This window comes from Typopeltis vanoorti, chromosome 7, assembly GCF_054136105.1.
Source record: "Typopeltis vanoorti isolate ZY-2024b chromosome 7, IOZ_Tvanoo_1.0, whole genome shotgun sequence".
Classification (NCBI taxonomy): Eukaryota; Metazoa; Arthropoda; class Arachnida; order Uropygi; family Thelyphonidae; genus Typopeltis; species Typopeltis vanoorti.
In genome coordinates this window covers 17,550,013-17,571,650 of record NC_143555.1, presented here as the reverse complement: position 1 = coordinate 17,571,650, position 21,638 = coordinate 17,550,013, and the positions used below count along the sequence as shown (strand labels likewise).

At 36.2% G+C, this 21,638-nt stretch overlaps 1 protein-coding gene across 2 annotated transcripts in view; it reads left to right on the top strand.

Annotated features, from left to right (window-relative positions):
- LOC150104516 (flavin reductase (NADPH)) overlaps positions 1–20,541 on the top strand; it is a 92,747-nt gene extending 72,206 nt beyond the window's left edge. For both annotated transcript variants that reach the window (XM_090395702.1, XM_090395703.1), the window contains exons 4-5: positions 4,230–4,361; positions 19,308–20,541. In XM_090395702.1, coding sequence (XP_090251828.1) covers positions 4,230–4,361; positions 19,308–19,453 — 278 coding nt within the window. In that variant the 3' untranslated portion in view covers positions 19,454–20,541. The remainder of the gene's footprint in view (positions 1–4,229; positions 4,362–19,307) is intronic.
- The last annotated feature ends 1,097 nt before the right edge of the window (positions 20,542–21,638 follow it).

Genomic DNA, 21,638 nt, shown 5'->3' with positions numbered 1-21,638 from the left:
AAAATTTGCAATTACTCTTTCTGCATCTTCCTTATCATAATGCATCATCTTAGTTTTGGTTTGAAAATTTGTAAATTTGTATCTCTAACTTGTGCTATATGAATGAAAGAATGCTGGAGTTACACAAGGTTCTATTCTCTCACCAATCCTCTTCCTGCTATATATCAATGACCTACTTCAGTTGACCTCTTATCCAATACACAGTTTTGTAGATGACAGCATGCTGCACTCCTCCCTTTCATTTGATAAACCTTATCCTACACAACTCACTTCAACCTACAGAACATCGACCACCACTGCCCTCAATTCTGGTTTCCAAGCCATCCAAGCTGTCAATTTCCAACTCCTACACTACCTTGAAGGCACTCAGCTATTAAGCAACCACCAGTATTTCGTCATGCTGATCAACAGAAGATTATATACTCTCATATCGCCCATCTCTGGACAAATGGCAGCAGTTGGAGTGCCAACTTTCTGTCTGGATGTACACTATGCTTCCTTATCCTCTCACCATTCAATTAATGCTGGAATTCCACAAGGTTCTGTTCTCTCACTAACTCTCTTCCTGCTATATATCAATGACCTACTCCAACCCAATACACAGTTTTGCAGATGACAGCATGTTTCACTCCTCCCTTTCATTTGATAAACCTTACTCTACACAACTCACTTCAACCTATGGAACATCAATCACCACTGCCCTCAATTCTGGTCTCCAAGCCATCCTCCAATGCAGTTCAGATAACCTCGTCAGTTTCATTGCTAGTAAAACCTAGTTCCATCTTATTTCGCACAAAAAAAGAACTATTTTCTCCCGGTGTTATTTTTGACAACATTCAAATTTCTAGACAAGATGAAATTTCTCTTCTTGGAATTAACCTGACATCAAGCCTCTCCTGGCATAAACACATCACAATGCTTGCATCCTCAGCTTCTAAAAAACTAGGATTTCTCTTTCACTCAAGACATTACTTGACCTCTGAACAGCTGTTAACCTTATATAAATCATAAATCTGCCCAGCTATTGAATACTGCTCTCACATTTGGAGCAGGGCCCTGAGGTCCCTCAAAATGCTTGACTATATACAGAGGAGAGCATCCTTTTGTTCATGCTTATATGGTGATCAGAGTATATTATGAAAATTATGGAAACAACTACCATGTTAGAATAAAACTTTTGTTTAACATAAACCAAAATGAACACTCAATGTTTCGATCTTCACATTAAGGTCATCATCTGGAGTATACACACATATACTCCAGATGAAAAAAGAAAAAGAAAAAAGCTTCACTACAATCTACATGGTATGCTAAATTTACTTATCAACCATTAAAACTATTCGCCTGACTATTTGCTGGGAAAAAAAAAAAAAAAACTTACTACATCAAAGCTGGGAGTCCTGTTGTTATTATTATTAGGAGGTTACAAAATTAAATTAAGCTGGAGAGCAACATTATTCACACCAAAAAAATTACATACATAAGTATACCTATAAATTACGACAAACCAGTATGGATAGGGGCCAATAAAATCTGAATTAGTCTCGAAGTCAGGGTTTGCTGGAAAATGAAGTGGGCTGAATGTGTGCCATCCAAATTTTTGGGATTTTTATGCCGCCATTATTGTTAAGATTGGGATGGTTAATTAAAATTTCACATGCTTCTTTAAATTTCCATTCATACCCGGTTTTTGTATGATGTAAAGAACAAGTACTTTTCCAATCAATTTGGTGTAGGGTGTTAAGAGCATGATCTGAGAGGCTTGCTTCTTCAAAATTGTTAAATTTAATAGGGATTGTTAAATTACAAATAGGGATTGTAAAATCCCTGTTTGTAAATAGAGGGATTTTTACATATTTTTATATATTTCTGGACATACAATCCCTATTTGTAAAAAAAAAAAAAAAAAAAAAAAAAAAAAGGCTATCTGATTGGCTACCGGTGGAGATTGAACTGCCCATTCAGTCTCCAAAAGCTAGATAGGGTATAAAGGCCTCGCCTACTCCCTATAAGGGAATAAAAGGCGTTAGCTGATTTTTTTATGTCCAGTTTCTCTAATATAAAGTAAGTTACAAGTACAATAGATGCAATAAATTTCGGGTTATGCCAATGTGCGGAGAGGATCCTTAGAGGAGTTGAATATGCTTTTTAGTTTTAAAGGTGGTTTAAAAGTGGCATTAAGATTATAGTGGTGTAGGATTCTGTTAATTTTTCTACAAGAAACCAGTATGGCCACTATCCATACTGGTTTGTTGTAATTTATAGGTATACTTATATAAGTAATTTTTTTTGGTATGAACATGTTGCTCTCCAGCTTAATTTAATTTTGTAACCTAATAATAATAATGGACTCTAATTTTGATGTAGTAAGTTTTTTTTTTTTTTAATGGTTGAGTGTACATTTTGGTTTATATTAAACTAAAGTTTTACTTTAACACAATAGTTGTTTCCATAATTTTTATAATGTATATTATGAAAATTATGGAAACAAAGAGCAATTAGATTGATTAATAACCCATCTCTTACCAACTCACTCCTCTCACTTTCGCACAGATGTTTGGTTTCTGCAATGTGCGTATTCTATAAATATTTCCATGGGAAATGTTCATCTGAAATAGCATCAATAATTCTCCCACTTAGTACTAATCCCTTCTTAACACATGCAGCTGCTGCTCAACATCCCTACACAGTGCACCTTGAAACCCACAGAACAAGTTTCTTTTCCTTCTCCTTCATCCCTGCTACTGCTGTATTGTGGAACATTCTTCTTCCTGATGTGTTTCCCAAGGAATACAATATACAGGTTTTTAAATCAAATGTGAATAAGTTCCTCCTTTACAAATCCACCACCGGTATATAGTATTAATGTATTATAGGTTGACCAACCAACCTCTCATGTAAGGGCTCAATATTAAAAAAAAAAAAAAAATTAAATAAACAAATAAATAAAAACGTAAAAAAAACATCTCCCTTACACCTTCTGTTACTTGCTGACTAAAGTTAACCTGGGATGCTATGTTTTGCATCATGTGTTTGCTTTCCCACTTACCAACCTCTAGGTTTCCTGGACCCATGCTCACCTGTATCCCCCCCTTAAAAATTTTAGTCTCTCTGACTGTACTTCTGAATTCACACTAAAAAACAATTTTTTAAGACTCCTGACATCAAATCCATTTAGGTGCAAGCCATCCATGTTATATTATATAAATCCTTCCTTTCATTAACTTCACTCCACGAACTCCACACTATTCCTCCTGCACAATCTGCACACTAACTCATTCACGAGCATAGCTCGCCTCTGTCATACTGTGGCAACAGACACAACTTTTACCTTCTCACTCTTTGGTGCATGAACTAGCAACTCTTTCATGTCTTCTCACATACCACACTTGTCACCTGCTAAATCATTTGTACCAGCCAAAATAAACATCTTTTTCACTTTAACTCTCTGCATCCTTACAGCATTACTGACATCCTTTATCCAGGAAAACACAGTGTTGTCACACTCTCCTCAAGGACTTCTCAAATCAATGAATCACCATACAAATTCCAATCCTTATTTTCATGCTTAGGTTCTTCATCCTAGACAGATAATCCAGGTCTTTCCAACCAAAGAACATCGTTGATACCAAAGGAACTATGAAGGCTCCTCAGATAACTGAAAGACTAGTTGTTATGAGGTTAATGTGAATCGTCAGTTGTCTTTGTTCAATTGAACACATCTGTGTTCAATTGAATCTAATTCAACAGCTTATTGAATATGATTAGGCAACTTGTAGTTTCCTAACAAAATAGTCCACAAAGTGATTGAATGGAGCATCAGCAATAAATGTAACTTTTTTTTTTAAGTATAAGACAGATAATCCAGACTGAATAAGACAGATAATCCAGGATCCCCTCCTCCACTAGAGAACAAAACTTTTCGTAACTTCAAGCCTCCAGTAGTCAGGGTAGTGGTTGGATACTCAGTATTCATCTGCTAACTATTTAGATGCAACACAGTAAAACAATAAAATGTGACAGTAAAACACAGTAATATAAAATGTGATAAATGGCACAGTAAAATGTGCCAGATAAAAAGAAAAGGGGGAGGGAATATCTATTTATTTCATGATCTGCAATAACACTTAAAGTACAGAGTTATTTAATGAATTATGCATAAGTTATAAAATCTTCTTAGGATTTATTTTAAGTCTTACTGTTTTCTTTTCTTGCTATTATGTTTTAAGCATTTTTATTCTGGGAGCGAGAAAAGGTACCTACGCCCTATATCCCAGTCACTGAAGATCATGAACGAATGCTTGCAGTGTTAAAAGATAGTGACCGAGAATGGATTGCTCTTTGTCCACCTCATATATCAGGTTATTATTTTAATCAGAATGTGTTTTCATTATTACTTATTAAAAAAATAACATTTTTTATACTAGATAGCAAGTACTAAGTTTGGATTAATTGCCTTTTTTGAATTATAATTTGATATGGTAATTAATATTAACAAGGTGTTACAAAGTAACAGTTTGATAACAGCAATTATTTCAACTTTGCTAAATTTTCACTTACAGTGTGTTGTTAAGTTGTAAAAGAATAATAAAAATGAGAGCGTAATTTGTGGGCAGTTGAATATTTTTATCTATATATTTTACTTCACATGTTTGAACTTTGTACTTCTGCTTCCCAAGATCCATTTGACCAGTTTTGTTTGTTTTTGATTTAATATAAGAGTGAAAATAGTGTGCATTTTGTCAGAATCATAACAGTTACCATGTCATAGTTCATGTAGTTCAGTACAGTCTACTTTTCCAATAAAAGCCAGTTTTAGAAACTAAATGAATTGTGTCCTCTTATTTAACAGGCTGGTTTCCTTTGTTTCCAGTTTAAAGCTATACAATGTAAAAAAAAAAAAAAAAAAAGTTGCGTAGTTCAAATCCCATAAGAATTGATTTTGGAAACTTAACTAATCAAAGTTTATGTATGCTGTGTACTTTGTGGTATAGGTAACACTGTTGATCCAAAGGGATCTTGTTCTCAATTTGCAACATCTCGGACCTTCTCAACATAGTTTTAGATTTTATCCTCGAGTTCAAATTTGACTCATTTGCTCAAAGCAAATGAGTAAAATTTGCCAAGAACCTGGCCACAAATAGCTGGACATTGCAAATAGTGGTGTAACAACTATTTCCCTTTCATTCGTGTTAGTCCATTTGGTTAGGAAACTAAATGATGGTGTCAAGTTCAGCCCTACTGGTATTTAGAACATTTCTATGTTCTAATACAGCATTTATACAGCAATACTTATAACAGCATTTGAACTTTATCATGACAATTTTTTTTATCAAAAAAGTTGATTCAGTCCCTCACTCCTGCAGAAACTTCAGTACTTCTCAAGGAACATGATTTTTCTTTAAATGTCTAAAAAAATTCTATACCTAGATTTCCTACATAACATAATATTGAGCGTAACTTACCTACCCTCTCAAGGGATAATGCCAACAAACTCTGACTACAAATCTCCTCAGTACTACTCAGAGCCAAACTCCCCCACCACACACACACACACACACACACACACACACACACACACACACACTCTGCACTTTTCTCTAGCTGAAATCAAGGCCCTAAAATTCTTGAAATGTTACAACTAGTTCACCATTACAAAAGCAAACAAAGGAAAATACATGGTAATCATGACCAGTTCTTCAGTACAACAGAAAACATTTCATTCAATTATAAAGTCAACCCACTTACCAGGAGATTACTCAGAACCCTACAAATGGCCAATTCAACAAACTGAATTCTCTACTTAACAAAGTGATCAGCTTGGATGAAGATAACATAAAAAAACTGAAGACTCATTTTGGTAGACCTCCATGTTGGCTTACCAAAAATCCACAAAGAAGGAATCTCACACAGACCTATAGTTGACTGCACAGATGGTCCCACATATTGCCTAGCTAGATTCCTAGCTTGTCTTTTAACCTCCCATACAAGTCGCACATGAGCCTCTTTGAAAAATTCATCAGAATTCCTGACAGAAATAAAGAACTTAACCCTTCAGCCTACAGATATCATGGTCAGTTTCAACATCCAGTCCTTATTTACTAGTTTACCTCTGACTGATGCTCTCCAACTATTATCAGTGGGCTTACTTCAGACATAGTCAAACTCTTCAACTTTAGGCTACTTCATCTGCAGAAACCAACTCTACAAACGGATAGAAGGCACTGTAATGAGAAATCGTTTGTCACATGCACTAGCCAATTTCTACTTAGAGCATCTTGAAGACTCCCTATTGACATGTATAGAATCTCAACCTTCTGGGAATACTACAAGAATGATGAGTGCATCATCTGGCCAGATCAGAAGCATCTCTACTGACTTTCTTAATGAAAATCAACAGCTTACCCACACATCGCCTTCACCATGGAAAAAGAAAAAGATGGAAAATTAGCCTTCCTGAATATCGTCCTTTTCTCTACCCCATTTACATCTGTTAACCATAAACTTACCTTTAGGATACTACATACAAGATTCAGCTCATCATCCATTTCAAAAAGTAGGCATAATCAAATCTTTGCTCAATAGAACACATACTATCTGCTTCAATTCCAAAGATCTCCAACAAGAACTGGACATCATCCACTACATCATATTACAGAATGGCTTCACTTCAAAAAATATTAAACATATCCTCGACACTTAACAAGCCTATCCCTAAGAACAACTTTGAACCTGTATGGCAAGTCCTTATCTCATACATCATACAAGTGGTGCATTGTATGTGTTGTCGGTAATTAACACTTCTGAGGAATAAGTCAATTTTTTCATAATTTAGTTACTAATAAGTTAGTTTGTTGTAGTTTTTGTTTTATATGAGTATGTGATTGACTGAGTTATAGTTTTTCAGTAAACCTTGTGCACTTCGCAACCATATGACTGGGGAAGGAGTGTCCCAGGTTCGATTCCCATTGAAGACATGAGGAATTTGAGGATCTTCCTCAGCCATACCAAGTTAGCCAGTCTTGGGCGTGGGCAGTAGAGTTTTTTCCGCCAGTTTATCTGGCATTTTTCATCCCGCAAACTGGCCCCGTGAACACACACACGGATCTACAGCCATAAATACTTAACCCCTCATGAGGGGCTCAACTCACCCCAATAGGGATGGGGAAGAAAAAGGTGGAAACTCCATACGAATAAATAAAAGTAAACCTTGTATTTTTGTTTAAATTTGATGTTGTCAATATGCCAAGAATGCACGGTAGAGGTGCAAGGATGTCGTGTGAATTGAATTTGCATGATTTTGTACATTGCAGTGTTGTAGGATGTATTCGTTGTGAAAGTTAAAGGATTTGTAGGAGAGAAAAACTGGTTAGCAGGTGTGTGGTAAGTGTTTTAAAAGTAAGTGCCAGGTGGGTGATGAGAATGAAGCAAGTGTTATTAGAGCAGACAGTATTGATGGTAAACTGGAAAATAAATGTTAAATTCAGAATTAATGTTGAACATGCAGTAGTGGAAGTTCAGAACGAAGTAGACCTTAATAAGGAAATAGTTAGCCTGCATGTTATCCTTCACAAAACAAAGTGTTAAATTGAAAAACTGAAAAAAATAACAAGAGATCAGCATGGCTGAGAAGAGAAAGAAGCAAGAGTTCCAAGGTAAGAATTAAGATCATGTGAATAAATGAGAGAAACAAGGTAAAGAAAAATTTTGTGCAGGGACTCATGATCAGAGGTATACTTAATGAAAGTTTAACAAAATCTTGTTTCCCTGGCACAAAAATTAATATTAGTGATGCCATCAGGTGCAGAAAGGTAAGATGAAAGAAATAATTGTATTGATTTGCACTAATGATGTGAGAGGTGAGAAGTATTCTGTGAGAGAGAGAAAATGAAGGAGTTGTTGGATGAACAAAAAAATCTTCTGCCATGCTATGATAGAGGCAAACTGAGGAGAAGGGCATTGATAGCAAACATATATGGGCTCAACATAATAAAAAAAAAAAAAAAAAAAAATCAATACATGGGTTATTCAGAAGAAATGATTTAGGATTTGTAGACCTATGGACTTAGTTTAAAGAAAGAAGGATTTGTATAGTTCTGATGGACTGCACCTAATGGTTTTGGTTTTATGTATCTAGTGTTACATCCTGAATGAAGAACTTTTAAAAGGAAACAATTCATTCAGGATTTAACAAGTCAGAAAAATCAGCTGAGAGAAAAAACTTGCACTCGAGCAGAAGAAATAAAGTACTAACTGTAAATAGAAATAGAATTACCTCCTTTTAGTAAAATTGTAAGACCATGTTCTTTAGCAGGAGTATAAATTGGTATTATATGAATGCATCATGTATACAATGAATGGGTAAATTAGATGTAAACAATAGTCCAAATGTCACGGGTAGGCCTGAGGCATTGGCAATCTTGGAAAGTGACGCACATTCGTTTCCCAGAAGAAGCCACTAGAGATCTCGCATTGTGCCGAAATTCCCACGGACGAAGAAAGTAGCAGGCGGGAAAAGATCACAGAAAGTAAGAGGGCGCTATCGCAGCTCATAACAGAGTTCTTAAAAGGAGGGCAGAATAAAAAGGGGTTTGCACCCCTTTCTCAAGGCTTTTTTCGCCTATTTTGCTGGATGATGATTCGACTTTTCCCATGGACTGGAAGTTCCTCATGGTGTTTCTTGGCAATAGTGTGATATCGGACGGTGCGCCTTTCCCTTCGATCTCTGAATTTCTGCTGGTACTAAAGCGCGAGATGTCGGCATATGCTATCTTTGCTCCTATGCTGAAAGTTCCAACAGAATATCATGGATGTATCCTATGAACCGGCAGTAGAAACAAGGATGGCCCAAAACAGATTGAGAATAGATGCAGAAACAATGCCAGGTGCAGAGCATAGCTTAATCTGATGACCATAGTGACCCACCATGCGGACGTAGGCTTATGGAAGTATCAAGAGGTAATTCAAACAAAGAAGGACAGTTCAGACAGACCTGGAGATCCTTCCCCAAGAAATGGTAAAGTACAGATTTTGTTGTATAATTACCCAGTCAGTAAAAGAGAAGGATCATTGTAGTGTAATAATCGAGTATGGACAGTGATTATATGATGCATTCATATAATACCAATTTATACACAAAGTTCTTTACATGTATTTAAGAACTTTAAGTGATTATTTAAATTTACATTTGGACTATTATTTATATCTAATTTACCCATTCATTGTATATATGATGCATTCATATAATACCAATTTATACACAAAGTTCTTTACAAGTATTTAAGAACTTTAAGTGATTATTTAACAGTGGCTAATATCCATAAGACAAATTGTCTGGAATGATTATAGATGATTTGGACTAGTTTAATGTGCAAGACTAACATAGTAGATAGAATATTGATTCTATCTACTAATGATAGTAGATAGAATCAACTATGTATTAATCAGTATTAATCAATGTATCAATAGAGTATTAATCAGTTTGATACAGTTTTATTTAGCATGTGATTGAACTAATTGAAAGTGAGATTGGTCTAAGTGTATATGTCTTTAGATTCCAATAAATGTTTTTTCTTCTATACCTGAGTTTTGCCCTGTGATATGAATCAAAACTACCACTCATTAATCTGAACCATAGCCGGGGGGGGGGGGTTGAAAGAAAGGTATAACATGTTGTTATAGAGGTTACGACTGCAAACCAGAATTTACTTAGCCACAGTAAAGCGTTTAATTTATGAGTTTAAGCACAAAATTTATTCATCTATGTGCACCAAAAGTCTCCCTGAATAAGAGTCCCCACTATTCCAAGATATTGACTGGCCCAGCTTTAAAAAATAAATTTGTCAATATCTGAAGAGGAGACGGCCCCAGAAAAAAATTAGAGGATTCGTTTCTTTTAGCAAGGAATAACTTAACAGTCAGGGTAAGCATGTGAGTAAAATTAGGAATCGGCTAGAGATATAGAATTTGCTTTCTTTATAGAATGAACACGTAAGAAGTGATACAGATATTAGAGTCAGGGAAATTTTGTAAGTCTTGTAGTCATTCTAGAGAGGTAAATTCATAAAGAAGGTAAATTAATTTTAGGAAAGGTGATGACATAACAGTGGCACAGACGACAATATTTCACACTAGAGAACTTTTTTTCACTGAGTGCTGAAACACACACACACACACCCATGAAAACTTAAGCATTTAGGGTGGATGCAGGTGAGTGTGTGTGTGTGTTGTGTGAAGGCATGCATAAGGCAAGTGTGAGAATGAAAAACAAATGGAATGTAGTCTTTCAAGCAACAATATTGAGTAGGGTCGTCATTTCAGGAAGTAGAGGAAGTTTGGGGCCCTAAATGGATGCTTTTTAGGAGTATATACTAATGCCAGAAATATAAGGAACAGGGAGGAGATTTTGGCATTGGCTAGTGCAACTTTGCCAGATGTTATAGGCATTAGATACTTGGCTAATAGCAGATGATGTAATTACAGGGATAGAATGTGAAGAGTTTACTATTGTCAGGGAGGATAAAGAAAATAGGTTAACGGACAATTCATCGTGGAAAAAATTCATCAAGAGGAAAATTTATCGCAGGGAAAAATCATTGCAGGAAAAATCATCGCTGAAAGCGTTATTCACTAGAAAATTGAAGTCAGTTTGGTTTAACATGTGTTATGTAAAGGTGTGTGATATTTGATAATAAATTCTATCTGAGAGATACCGTGAACCCCGATGTCAGTATAGCACTGGTTTAGTTTTTTTTTTTTATTTGTTTCTTTTTTTCAATAATTTCTAGATTATATCTGAAAATAAATAAACCATCATGTATTATATTTGTAGTTTGTTTGTTTTTTTAAGATTTTATTGCATTTCAGCACATACTAGTAATGAATGTATCTCTTGGATACATGCAACCTAAGCTGAAATTTTTTCGATTACGACTTCTGCAGGGTTAAAGAAGATACCAATGTACTTACCCATAGTTTAAGTACCGTACTTATTCAAATATAACTCAAATATAACCATGCCTGATTTTACTTTTCGAAAAAAGAAATTAAAAAGTTTTGCATATACCTTGCACATAAAAAAAAAAGCTTAAACATGTGCACGTTGGGGGCGATAGTAACTGCTCCTGCGGTAATCAACACGCCCTCCCAATCGCCTTGCAGAGACAAGAAAAACAATTACTTTTATTATGTCGGTGAATAAGGTATGAGCAGTCTGTGTAATATATTTCTCAACAAATAGTGTAATTAGAGACAACTTGGATAAAAACGACACTAATGGATGAATCACATGTTCCCTCATATAGAAACTATGCTATATAGACTCAAGCAAAACCATATGGCAAACACAGTATCTAACTAAAAACTATTGTTATTAATTAGATGTGTATGAGTTTGCAAAGCAGCAATGAAATTCAACCGAATGTGTTAAAATTCATAAACGTGTTAAAACTAAGAAATATATATATATAGTGAATGCTGTTATGGCAATTTAACTGTGGAATTTGGTTGAAGAGAGTTAGCATTTCAACTCAACTGGTGGCTTGCTTTTATTTTTTGATCGCACGATCTTTTGTTAATACCGCACCGATCATGCACTTCTCAATAACCTGTCATTTCTGTCTGTTTTGTGTTAGGCTTAATTACCGTAAAGGGAGAAAAGTCACAAAACAGAAAAATGTTTCGGGTCTGGTGCATAAAAAAGTTCCGGGGCCGGGACCCGGAGAACCCTGGCTGAATTTAACCACTGGTTCCCAGAGTATAAAAGCTGCTGTTTCACTACTATGTTGGAGCTGCTACTGTGAATATATTCCTGCCTAGATATTTGAAAGTGAAGTTCTGCACTGGAAGTTTCAAATTAAACAGTTTTACATCATGTGTTCTCAGAAGTCTGATCCCCGACATTTTTTTTCTTTTGGTAAGTGTTTAAAAGTTTGAAGTTTAAGAACCAGTTTATAAATTAATTACAATTATTGCATAATGCCTCTGGAATTTATTTTAAGCAAGAAGATGAAGCGTAAATTGAATAATAATGGTCATTTATTTATAAAAGACAAAGAAAATTAAAAGAATTTTTAGAAATGTGATCAGTGTCAAAAAAAAAATGCATTGCCATGTGCATATTCATACAGCTGGTGACAACATTATCAAACGAATTAACCAACATGGCACGTAATGCTGGTAAGATGGCACAGGTTAAAGTAGTGAAGCTACTTAATGAGATTAAAGATCAAGCCCGTACAACTAATGATGGGACTCATTGAATTATCATGGAAGCATACACAAAAATATCTCCTGCCATCATCGGCCAAATGCCGAGCAATGCCTCTGTAAAGATGTCTATTTGAAGAACCCAAAATCAAGCAGGACAGGTACCACCAAATCCAAATTCGTTAAGTAATTTAATTATTCTGCCTATATATAAAATCACCTATGGAAATGAAAAGTTCCTTTGCCATGACAGCAATGATGGCCGCAACAGATTGCTGATATTTTCCACTAAGCGAAATCTCCAGTTATTGTCGCAATCGACAACATGGTATGCAGATGGCACTTTTAAAACTACTATACCTCTTTTTGAGCAGCTGTACACAATTCATGGCATTTGACTATTAAATTATTTAAGGAATTTACAATGTATACTGGAATATTAATTAAAAGAAACTTTAATAAATACTTCCTATATTTCGGCAATGTCATATTGCCATCTTCATGGGAACATACAAATATTGCACATGCACGCCGGCACTACAAAAAGCAAATGAGGCAGAAGATCAGAAACTATTGTTGTTCCTAAAGTCCTAATGGTGACTCCCAGCAGGCTATATTGGGTTGTCTTGGCCATTGAGCTGATGATGTAAGTCTCCCAAATTTGGAGCAGTCTCATGCACCCAAATTTGTTGAGGTTTGGAACGTTTTTTAGAGCTGAGGCTGATTCTGTGAATAATCTTCCGTACTTAAACTTGTTGTGGTGTATTACTTTGGCTTTCTTCCAACATATTCTGTGGCAGGTATCTAGAGCATGGTCTGCAAGCCCAGAGTGGCTGTACTTCTATAGTCCCATGAAGATGGCAATGTGACATTGCTGAAATATAGGAAGTATTTATTAAAGTTTCTTTTAATTAATATTCCAATATACTTTGTAAATTCCTTAAATAATTTATTAGTCATGTGTTGCCAACGTATAAATCTTTCTTCAAGAATTTATGGCATTATAAATGATAACCTGATTCCTGCTGATTCCGAATTTGCAGTAAAAACCTGCATGATATCAACAATTGCTTTTGTGCCATTTACAAATGTTGTACGTGCTTTTGAAGTGTTATGTGAAAATAATGACTATCCTGCTGAAGGCCAGTCTGTTTTGCACTATGTAGAAGACACCTGGATTGGCAAACCTGATTGTCGATCACTTCGTCATCCACCTCGCTTTCCCCATGCCTTATGGAATTGTTACCATGCCGCTCTGGAAGGGTTACCAAAGACAAACAACTCATACAAAGGGTGGCATCATTCGTTCAGCGAACTAATTGGTGCTTCTCATCCGACAATATGTAAGTTTCTAAAAACTTTAAAGGATGAGCAACATTTCAATGAGGAGAAAATAGAGGAATATATAGCTGGCACCCAACCTCCTCCTGGTAAGAAACGCTATCGAGATACTGCAAAAAGGCTAAAGCTCATCGTTAGTGATTATGAATATCGTGAAACTCTTGATGACTTAAGAGGAGTTTGCCCATAATTTTTTATTTTGAAAACTTTGTGACTGTGCATTCACCTTTTTTGTTTCTTTTTTTTTTTTTTTCCCATACTGCCCAATTTTGAATAGTATGAAATAAAAAGTGTTCCTTTTCATGATCATCAAAACTGTCCTTTTCAGGACTACAAATTTTGATAAAGAGATGCCTGATTGTATTGATTCCAGTTCCTCTTGAAGATAAATTTTTAAACTGTTTTAATAACAACAGAATAATAATTGCTCCTTCAAAGTGGCTAATAGGACAATTTTGAAGGAATAAAATAAAAACGAAACATCACGACATTCATGCCTTCTAGGTGCACAACACTTGTTTTAATGTGTTTTAGCAGATAACAGTTCAAATAATTTTAATTTTCACTAATAGATTTTATGGTAACTTTTCATGTATAACATAGTTTACGGTGTTCTTTTACCCCCTGAAAATAAGTCTCGATTATTACAACTGTTGATTGTTGTCAGAAATCTGATAACAATCAGCAGTTAGTTGGATATAACTATTCTCCCTAAATATTCTTAACCCTAGACTGCTCACTCTTTTTTTAGACATCATCACTGTTCATCTGGGATATGCTATCACCCCCACGACATTTCTTCTCCCCTCCACTATAGGTAATCGAAATTGTTATTGTGTTTAGATAGCCCAAGCTATTAACAGAGTTTACCTACTATGATATTTCGAAAGGAGAAAAAGGAAGGGAAAATAAAACACAATATTATGTAATTTTAAATTTTTACTGATATTTATCAAGTGTCATACTTTCTAATGAAAACATTAAAAAAATGAATATATCCTAATTTTTCTTGTGCAAATGTGTTGTTAGATTTCAGTTAAAATGTACATGAAGAAAAAAATACCTTGCAATACAAATGGTGAACTTATATACACAAAAATAAACATTTTTCTACCATGTGAATGATTTGTTGTTGGTAAATCTAATAAAAGTTTAAAAAAAGACTAAAATACATCAAAATCAGTTTATAAACCATGTAGAATGTTAATTCTTTCTAGAATGTTAATTCATCACAAAGGTCTTTCCTGTGATCCACACACACAAAAATGTCACATACTGAACAACAGACTTTGGTTTTCTGATCCTTGGCTCGGGACAGATCTGACATCTATCTTGCTTCTTCACTTTTGGTTCTGAAGATCCCTCAGCCTCAGTAGGACCAGCATTGGTGTCTTTATTGCCTTGGATGTTCAGAACTTTCTTTATGATATTCATAAGTTCTCCAGACAGTGACTGAGCCAGTCTCCTTTTCATGTATGGTGTCGCAAGATTCAAGCCCAAATTCTTCAAGTATTGGCGCTTAATAATCTTTTTCTTAGTTGCTGACTAGAGAATTATCTGCGAGTTGATTTCTGCTTGATCCAACATCCCATAAAAATAGCGCAGAGGCCTTCTTCTGGTTTTGCGGCTTTTTGTGTAGTCTTGAGCCATTTGGTTGAAACTGTCAATGCCACCTTTTGTGTTGTTATAAAAAAGTAACTTCTGGTTGCTTAGAGACCTCATCAACTTTCTTGTCACTGTACATTGATAGAAATAGCTGTGGTACCTTACACAAAGTTAACACACACTAATGCTCACCATGGTATGCTATCACCCCAACAGTCTTACAGAACGACACGTACTTCATGAACTACACTCACTCATTGACTGATGTGGAGAACGAGTGTTGATTAGAGTATATAGCTGAGTGGGGGAAGCGCTGTGCACATCTGCGACTAATTTGTAGAAGAAAATGGAGTCACCTGGGGTAACACATCACCCTGGGGAGCATTGTAGAGTTAAATATGGTGCTCTTTCTCCTTCACCATCCTGTCCCAGTTCTGTAATAATTAATATTCCATCTCCAGAGCCTGTAATAAGAAATAATATGAGTAACTTTATACATAAATTAAAAAAAAATTTTTTTTTCACATATATCTGTGATGAATTTTCATGCAGTTCAATTTCCAACGATGAATAGTCTCTGCAATGAATTTTTCTCGTGATGAATAATCTTTGCTATGAAGTTTCTCTGCGATGAATTGTCAATGATGAACTGTAGACAATTCATCGTCGTCAACACACAGAGAAAATATAATATGGGAAGGTACTGCAGATGAATTGCAGCCAAAAAAGGATGGGAGGAAAGGTGAGAGGGTGGTTGCTTATAGCCCATGCTGCTATATGCAAAGGATTTTGCAATAGCAGCATGGGCTACATAGGGGACTTCGACTATGGAGATATAGATAGGAAGGAAGGAAGATCACATGGCAGGAAGGAAATAGAATATAAACATCTACCGAGAGATAATTATTTGCAACAACATGTTAGGAAGGAAACTCTGAGTGCAAAAGTATAGGACCTAGTCATAGAATCAAAAGAGTTATCCATAACCAAGGTAGTCATGTTGCATCCAATTGGAAGAGTGGCCATGCATTCTTGACAGATTGCAAAGCTTGAGAAATATTCTGTGACCAAAGGGTATCGTGGGACTAATTTGGTAGGAGTTAAATGGATGAGTAGTGTCATTAAACATGAGCTGCAAAAAAAAAAAAAAAATCCTGTGTAATGTATATAAGGTAAAAAGTAACCAGCCAATCATGAACCGAACAAGGGTCGAGTAAGAAAAATGACCAGCATAATAAGGAAGGTAAAATCAGGTTACAAGAGGAAACTAGCCCATCAGCCAAAGGAAATCCCAAAGAGTTTTTCATAACATGGCAAGTAAGAGGAAGGATAATCTTAATGAGTGCAGATAGAATAGTTGAGTCACTGAGTCACCACTTTGCATGGATATATCATTCAAAAGAGATTATTGAAGTTACATATGTGACAGAGACTGACGTGGGAACAGAGGTGGATGAAATGGAGGTTCTTAGGATATTGTGTTGTGTCATCCCCTTGTGTTTTAAGGCCCTTTCTTTCTCTTGTAAGCCTAAATCACACTAGTGTATCTTTTTTTCAATAAGCCCTACTTATTACTTTCTTATCACCCTTTTAGTATCATTTATCTTTTAACTTCTATCTCAATATACTTATTACTTAGGCCGAAATCCTTGCCGAGAGTGAAGTTGTTGTTCTGTGAGACAAAGAAATGCAAATGGCAGATGCCTATTCCTTTGTCTCAGCACTGGTTCTATCTCCCTATTCAAATTCAGAGAAAATTTATTTTATTAATGCTGCGCCACCCTGAATCCTAGGATATACTAAACATATAAGACCAAGGAGTTAGAATCCAGTCAGCATTCACTCTTGTCATTTATAAATTTTAAACTTGTAGTCATGACCTGATAATATCTAATTTTCCCGCCTTTTGAGGTTCGCTGTATTTTATGAGCAAGTGCAGTAGGATCTAAGTATAGGCAAGACAACATTTATATTTAAACAAAACATTTTAATTACAAGCAGAATACATATATTACACTTTGAAGCACTGAGTTAATCATTCAATAAAACTTTGGTACAGCATTAGCACTCTTACAGTTATTTATCCCTTCCATAAATTTCTATCTGAGAAACCTAATTAATAACATTTTATCACTTAGTCTCGTTGTATCACTCTACTCGATCAAATTTCATTCTTAATATAGATCAAATTCCATTCACAATCTTCTCTGACAATCTGACAAATCCTAATCAATTTACATATATCTCAGGCCTAATTAAGAACTCTTGTATATCTCTCTCTCTCAAGGTACATTCATGAGACAATGTTCTATTTCTTTCTTAAATCTATCACTTAACAATTCAAAGAGTCTCTAGTAGCACATACAATAAATCTTCTTATTCAATTCCATTAGTTAAAAGACATAAAGTTTTCACCTTACCAATTTGCTGGTATGCTACTTTAACCGATTCAGTATCTCGTCAGATATCTATCTACGTTGACCGCTTCACTTCACTTCACACTTTACTGGATACTCTTTACGATTTTTCTCTATACTTCATTTTGGAGGATTTCTGTAGTTTTCCACTATCATGATCTGCTGGGCTTTTGTTTCCGACTGATAAGTTCCCTTGGTCATTTGGTTTTAACTTCTGCGAACAAAGGAAACCCACATGGAGGCTCCATATCAGCCAGACTTCCGAGGCACAAGAATACAGCAGCAGGAAAACGTCTAAAAGCCTTGTATGCAGCATTACCACTTCTTTTAAATGGCGCACCACTTTTCTCATTCGTCATCTGATATCTACGTCACACGGCACCAAGCGCCGCTCGCGGAATCCTCTTATAACTTTCGTAGCATCATGGTGGAAGGGTTTTCGGGGGGGTCACCTTGCTACATAACAGATGTACCTGTACTCTCACTACATGTTTTTGAAGTCGGCCATTTCACATTTTGGGTATTATCTCTCACCCAGCAAATGGTTAGTTCATCATCATCATCATCATCTTCCTTATACCCTCTTTTACCTTGCGGTGTCGAGGGTCCACTGATCATCAGACCTCACTCCATTTACAGGATAAGGTGGTCAGCCTCATGCCCCGGTGTATCCTATGGCCTGTAGTGTTGAGTTCTCAAGGCCAGTTTGCCTGCATTGCAGGATGAAAAACCCCAGAATAAACTGGGGGAAAAACCCTGCTGTCCACGCCCAAGACTGGCTAACTTGGCTATGGCTGAGGAAGATCCTTCAGCTCCTCACGCCACCGACGGGAATCGAACCTAGGACACTCCTTCCCCAGGCATATGGTTGTGAAGCACATAGCCACTTGGTTAGTTAATTACATAATATCTGAGACTAAGGAGCTATACACCAAAATATAATGAATTTTCACATTACAAAATAAGATAAGATATAAAACTAAAGGTAAAATTTCTATACACGTGCTTCTACATTTCTGATAAATCGTTAATTCTTTTAAGAGAGTGATAACGATGTTAAGTCCGAGTGAAACATAATTTTCTTTAATATTTTGTTCACTCTGACTTAACAGTTACAAAATCTCAGTGTAAATATGGCTATGGGATAAGATGGGATATCAGCTTGCATTTTATGAGAATATGCAAGAGAATTGGCAATGCCTCTGACTAGATTTTAACTTAGTCTCACATCTGTCAGAGTTCCACAGGAGTAGAAAGATAGCATCTGTGAGAAACAGCATGGTTTTATGAAGAGTTGGTGAGACCTTAGTAGTTTACTATTTATAATAGAGTGACAATTGAGTTGGGAAAAGGACTGCCTACACTATCATACAGCTGGGTTTTGCAAAGACATTTGACAGAATACCACACGGAATTGTGTTATGTAAATTAGAGCAAATGATGTCTCCATTCCAATATTACTCTAGCCCATTCCAGTTAATCCCACTAATTAGTTACTTTTAGCTTGTGCTGTGTGTGGGTGAACTGACACTGGTGTCAGCAAGTTGCAGAGTCTTATTTGTTTAGGGTGTCTAATGTCTAGACAGTACACTCACTTGAACTCATGCAAATGTTGATGATTTTTTGTAGCCACCTTGGATTTAAGCATATTAATATTTGTACTTGCAAAATTAGAAAGAACATTGGTGATAATCTATATGATTTTTATAATTAAAATACATTCTATATAATTTGCAGATGATCCAGCAAGAGGAGATTATCAACTGAAAAATGATCAACCAGTGGGAAGAGTGATTTCCAAATATGACTTGGCAGAAATATTAATCAAATGCTTATTTTCAGAAGAACATGTAAGACATGCTGTTGGAATGGGGTATCTTTAATCCTAGATAGTAATTTTTTTAATTTTTTTTTATTCTTACAGTCAGTGAGATATGCATACAACAGTATATTACTGAAATATAAATATTTTTTAGCTGCTCACATATTCCTTCAACAAATGAAATGTTTTCACATATTTTTGTACTTTTATGCAAGAAATGTATACTTTGATATATTTATATTTCAGATGAGAATCAGTATTATTTTTATTGTAAAGAGACTGTCAAAGCTGTGAATTAGCTGATTCTCGTATTTAAAAAAAAAAAAAAAAAAATGTACTTAACATTATGTATTAAACAATAATCTGACATTTGTTTAATTTAAAAAAAAAAAAAAAGTCTATGTTTATTATCAGCATGCAATCACCATAGGGTCTTAAGAATCATTGCAGGAAGCCTATTGCTAACCATTATTCACACAATTCCCATTACATTTCTTCTTAATGTCATTCACTGACAGTGCACTTACAGTTGCTGGGAATTCTTTTCACTTATTCGTTACTTGCCAAACAAAATGTTTATCTAGTTCTCACACTGTTGCAAACTGCTCATTTATTTGACATCTACAGGTGACAATGTATTAACATGTTTTGAAAAATTCTTTCTGCATCAATCTTATAAAATCCCCTCAGTAATTTATATGTTTTTATCCTATTCTGCATATTATTATTATTAGTAGTATCTGACCTCCATGGAGTCAGAGACTCATCATGGGAGGTACATGCTATTGCACACAATGCTCATCCAACCTTGCCTTAAACTAATTCAATGTATTTACATTCACAACACACACACTCAGGTAATATATTCCACTCACCAACCGCTCTCAATGCAAAGAACCTACTCCTCACTCTCCTCTCCTCACACCTTCCTTGTACAGTTTCCAGGGATGAGCTCTTGTTCTACTCCCTCTCCATGTTCTATGAAAAATCTCTCCCATGTCAACCCAATAACAACCCCCTGACTAGCTTATATGTTTCAATAATATCCCTCCATCATCCTCCTCCTATTCATGGAGCTTAAAAATTTCCATTCTGTCAATCTGACCTCGTACTCTACATTCTAAACCACTGACCACTTTTCTGAATCCTTTCTGACATATCCTTGTCACAATTAAAACCTGGTGACTAAATTTGTGCACAGAGTCCTGATCAAGGCCTCATGGATTTTGGGATATTTTGGAATAAACTCCTCACTCAGTGAAACTATTTCATCTTCCTTATTTCTGATACTTGTGGCATTTGTAAATAAACACAGCAGTTCACTTATAGGTCTATAACCAGTTGTACCCAAGCCACTTGTGATTTCCCCCACCGCACCTGCCCTTGCCAAATCACATTTATCACTGCTCACCATACACACACACACACACACACAGACAAAGAAATTAGCGCACCTGGAAGAAAACATGGTACAATGGCAAAACTAAGCAAATAGCTAGAGTGCAGGGTGGTATGCAAATGATCCAAGTTTGGAGCGATTGAGCATGCCCACACAACCTGCGGTGATGCTGCAAGCACGAACCAGCAGCCTTATAACGGCGGCGTATAGCCGATTAAAGCGAAAAGCACTGGCCGACGCAAGCCAGAGTACAGAGTGACAATAATGCTGGGTAGATGCCAGAGACGTCGATTTAAGCAACTTACGGACTTTGACAGAGGCATGATCATCGGCCTGAAAACTGGAGGGTGGTCGGCACGTCGTATAGGCATGCACATGAACCGTTCTGACCATACCACCTGACAGTGTTGGGAGCTGTGGACACTTTCCTGCACTGCCCCACAGCAGAGTGGCACCAGTCGGATCAGGAGGACCAACGCTAGAAAAGATCGACGGATCGTGCGCAAGCACAGAGGGATCCCACGGTGACCTGGTCCACTATACAGGCAGATGTAGGGGCTCCTGTGTGCCCATGAACCATTTTCCGATGCCTCGTGGAAGCAAATCTACGATCCCAGTACTCTTTACGTGTGCTCCCATTAACACCGCAACATTGCCGACTCTGTTTGCAGTGGTGCCAGGCGAGAGCGACGTGTAGTTTTCAGCGATGAGTGCTGTTTTGTCTTGGGGAGAGATGATCGTCGTGTCTGGGTGTGGAGGACCCTTGGTCAAAGACACAATCCCGACCTCTCTATCAAGTGCCACACCTCCCGCACTGCAGGCATTATGGTCTGGGGAGCCATAGCCT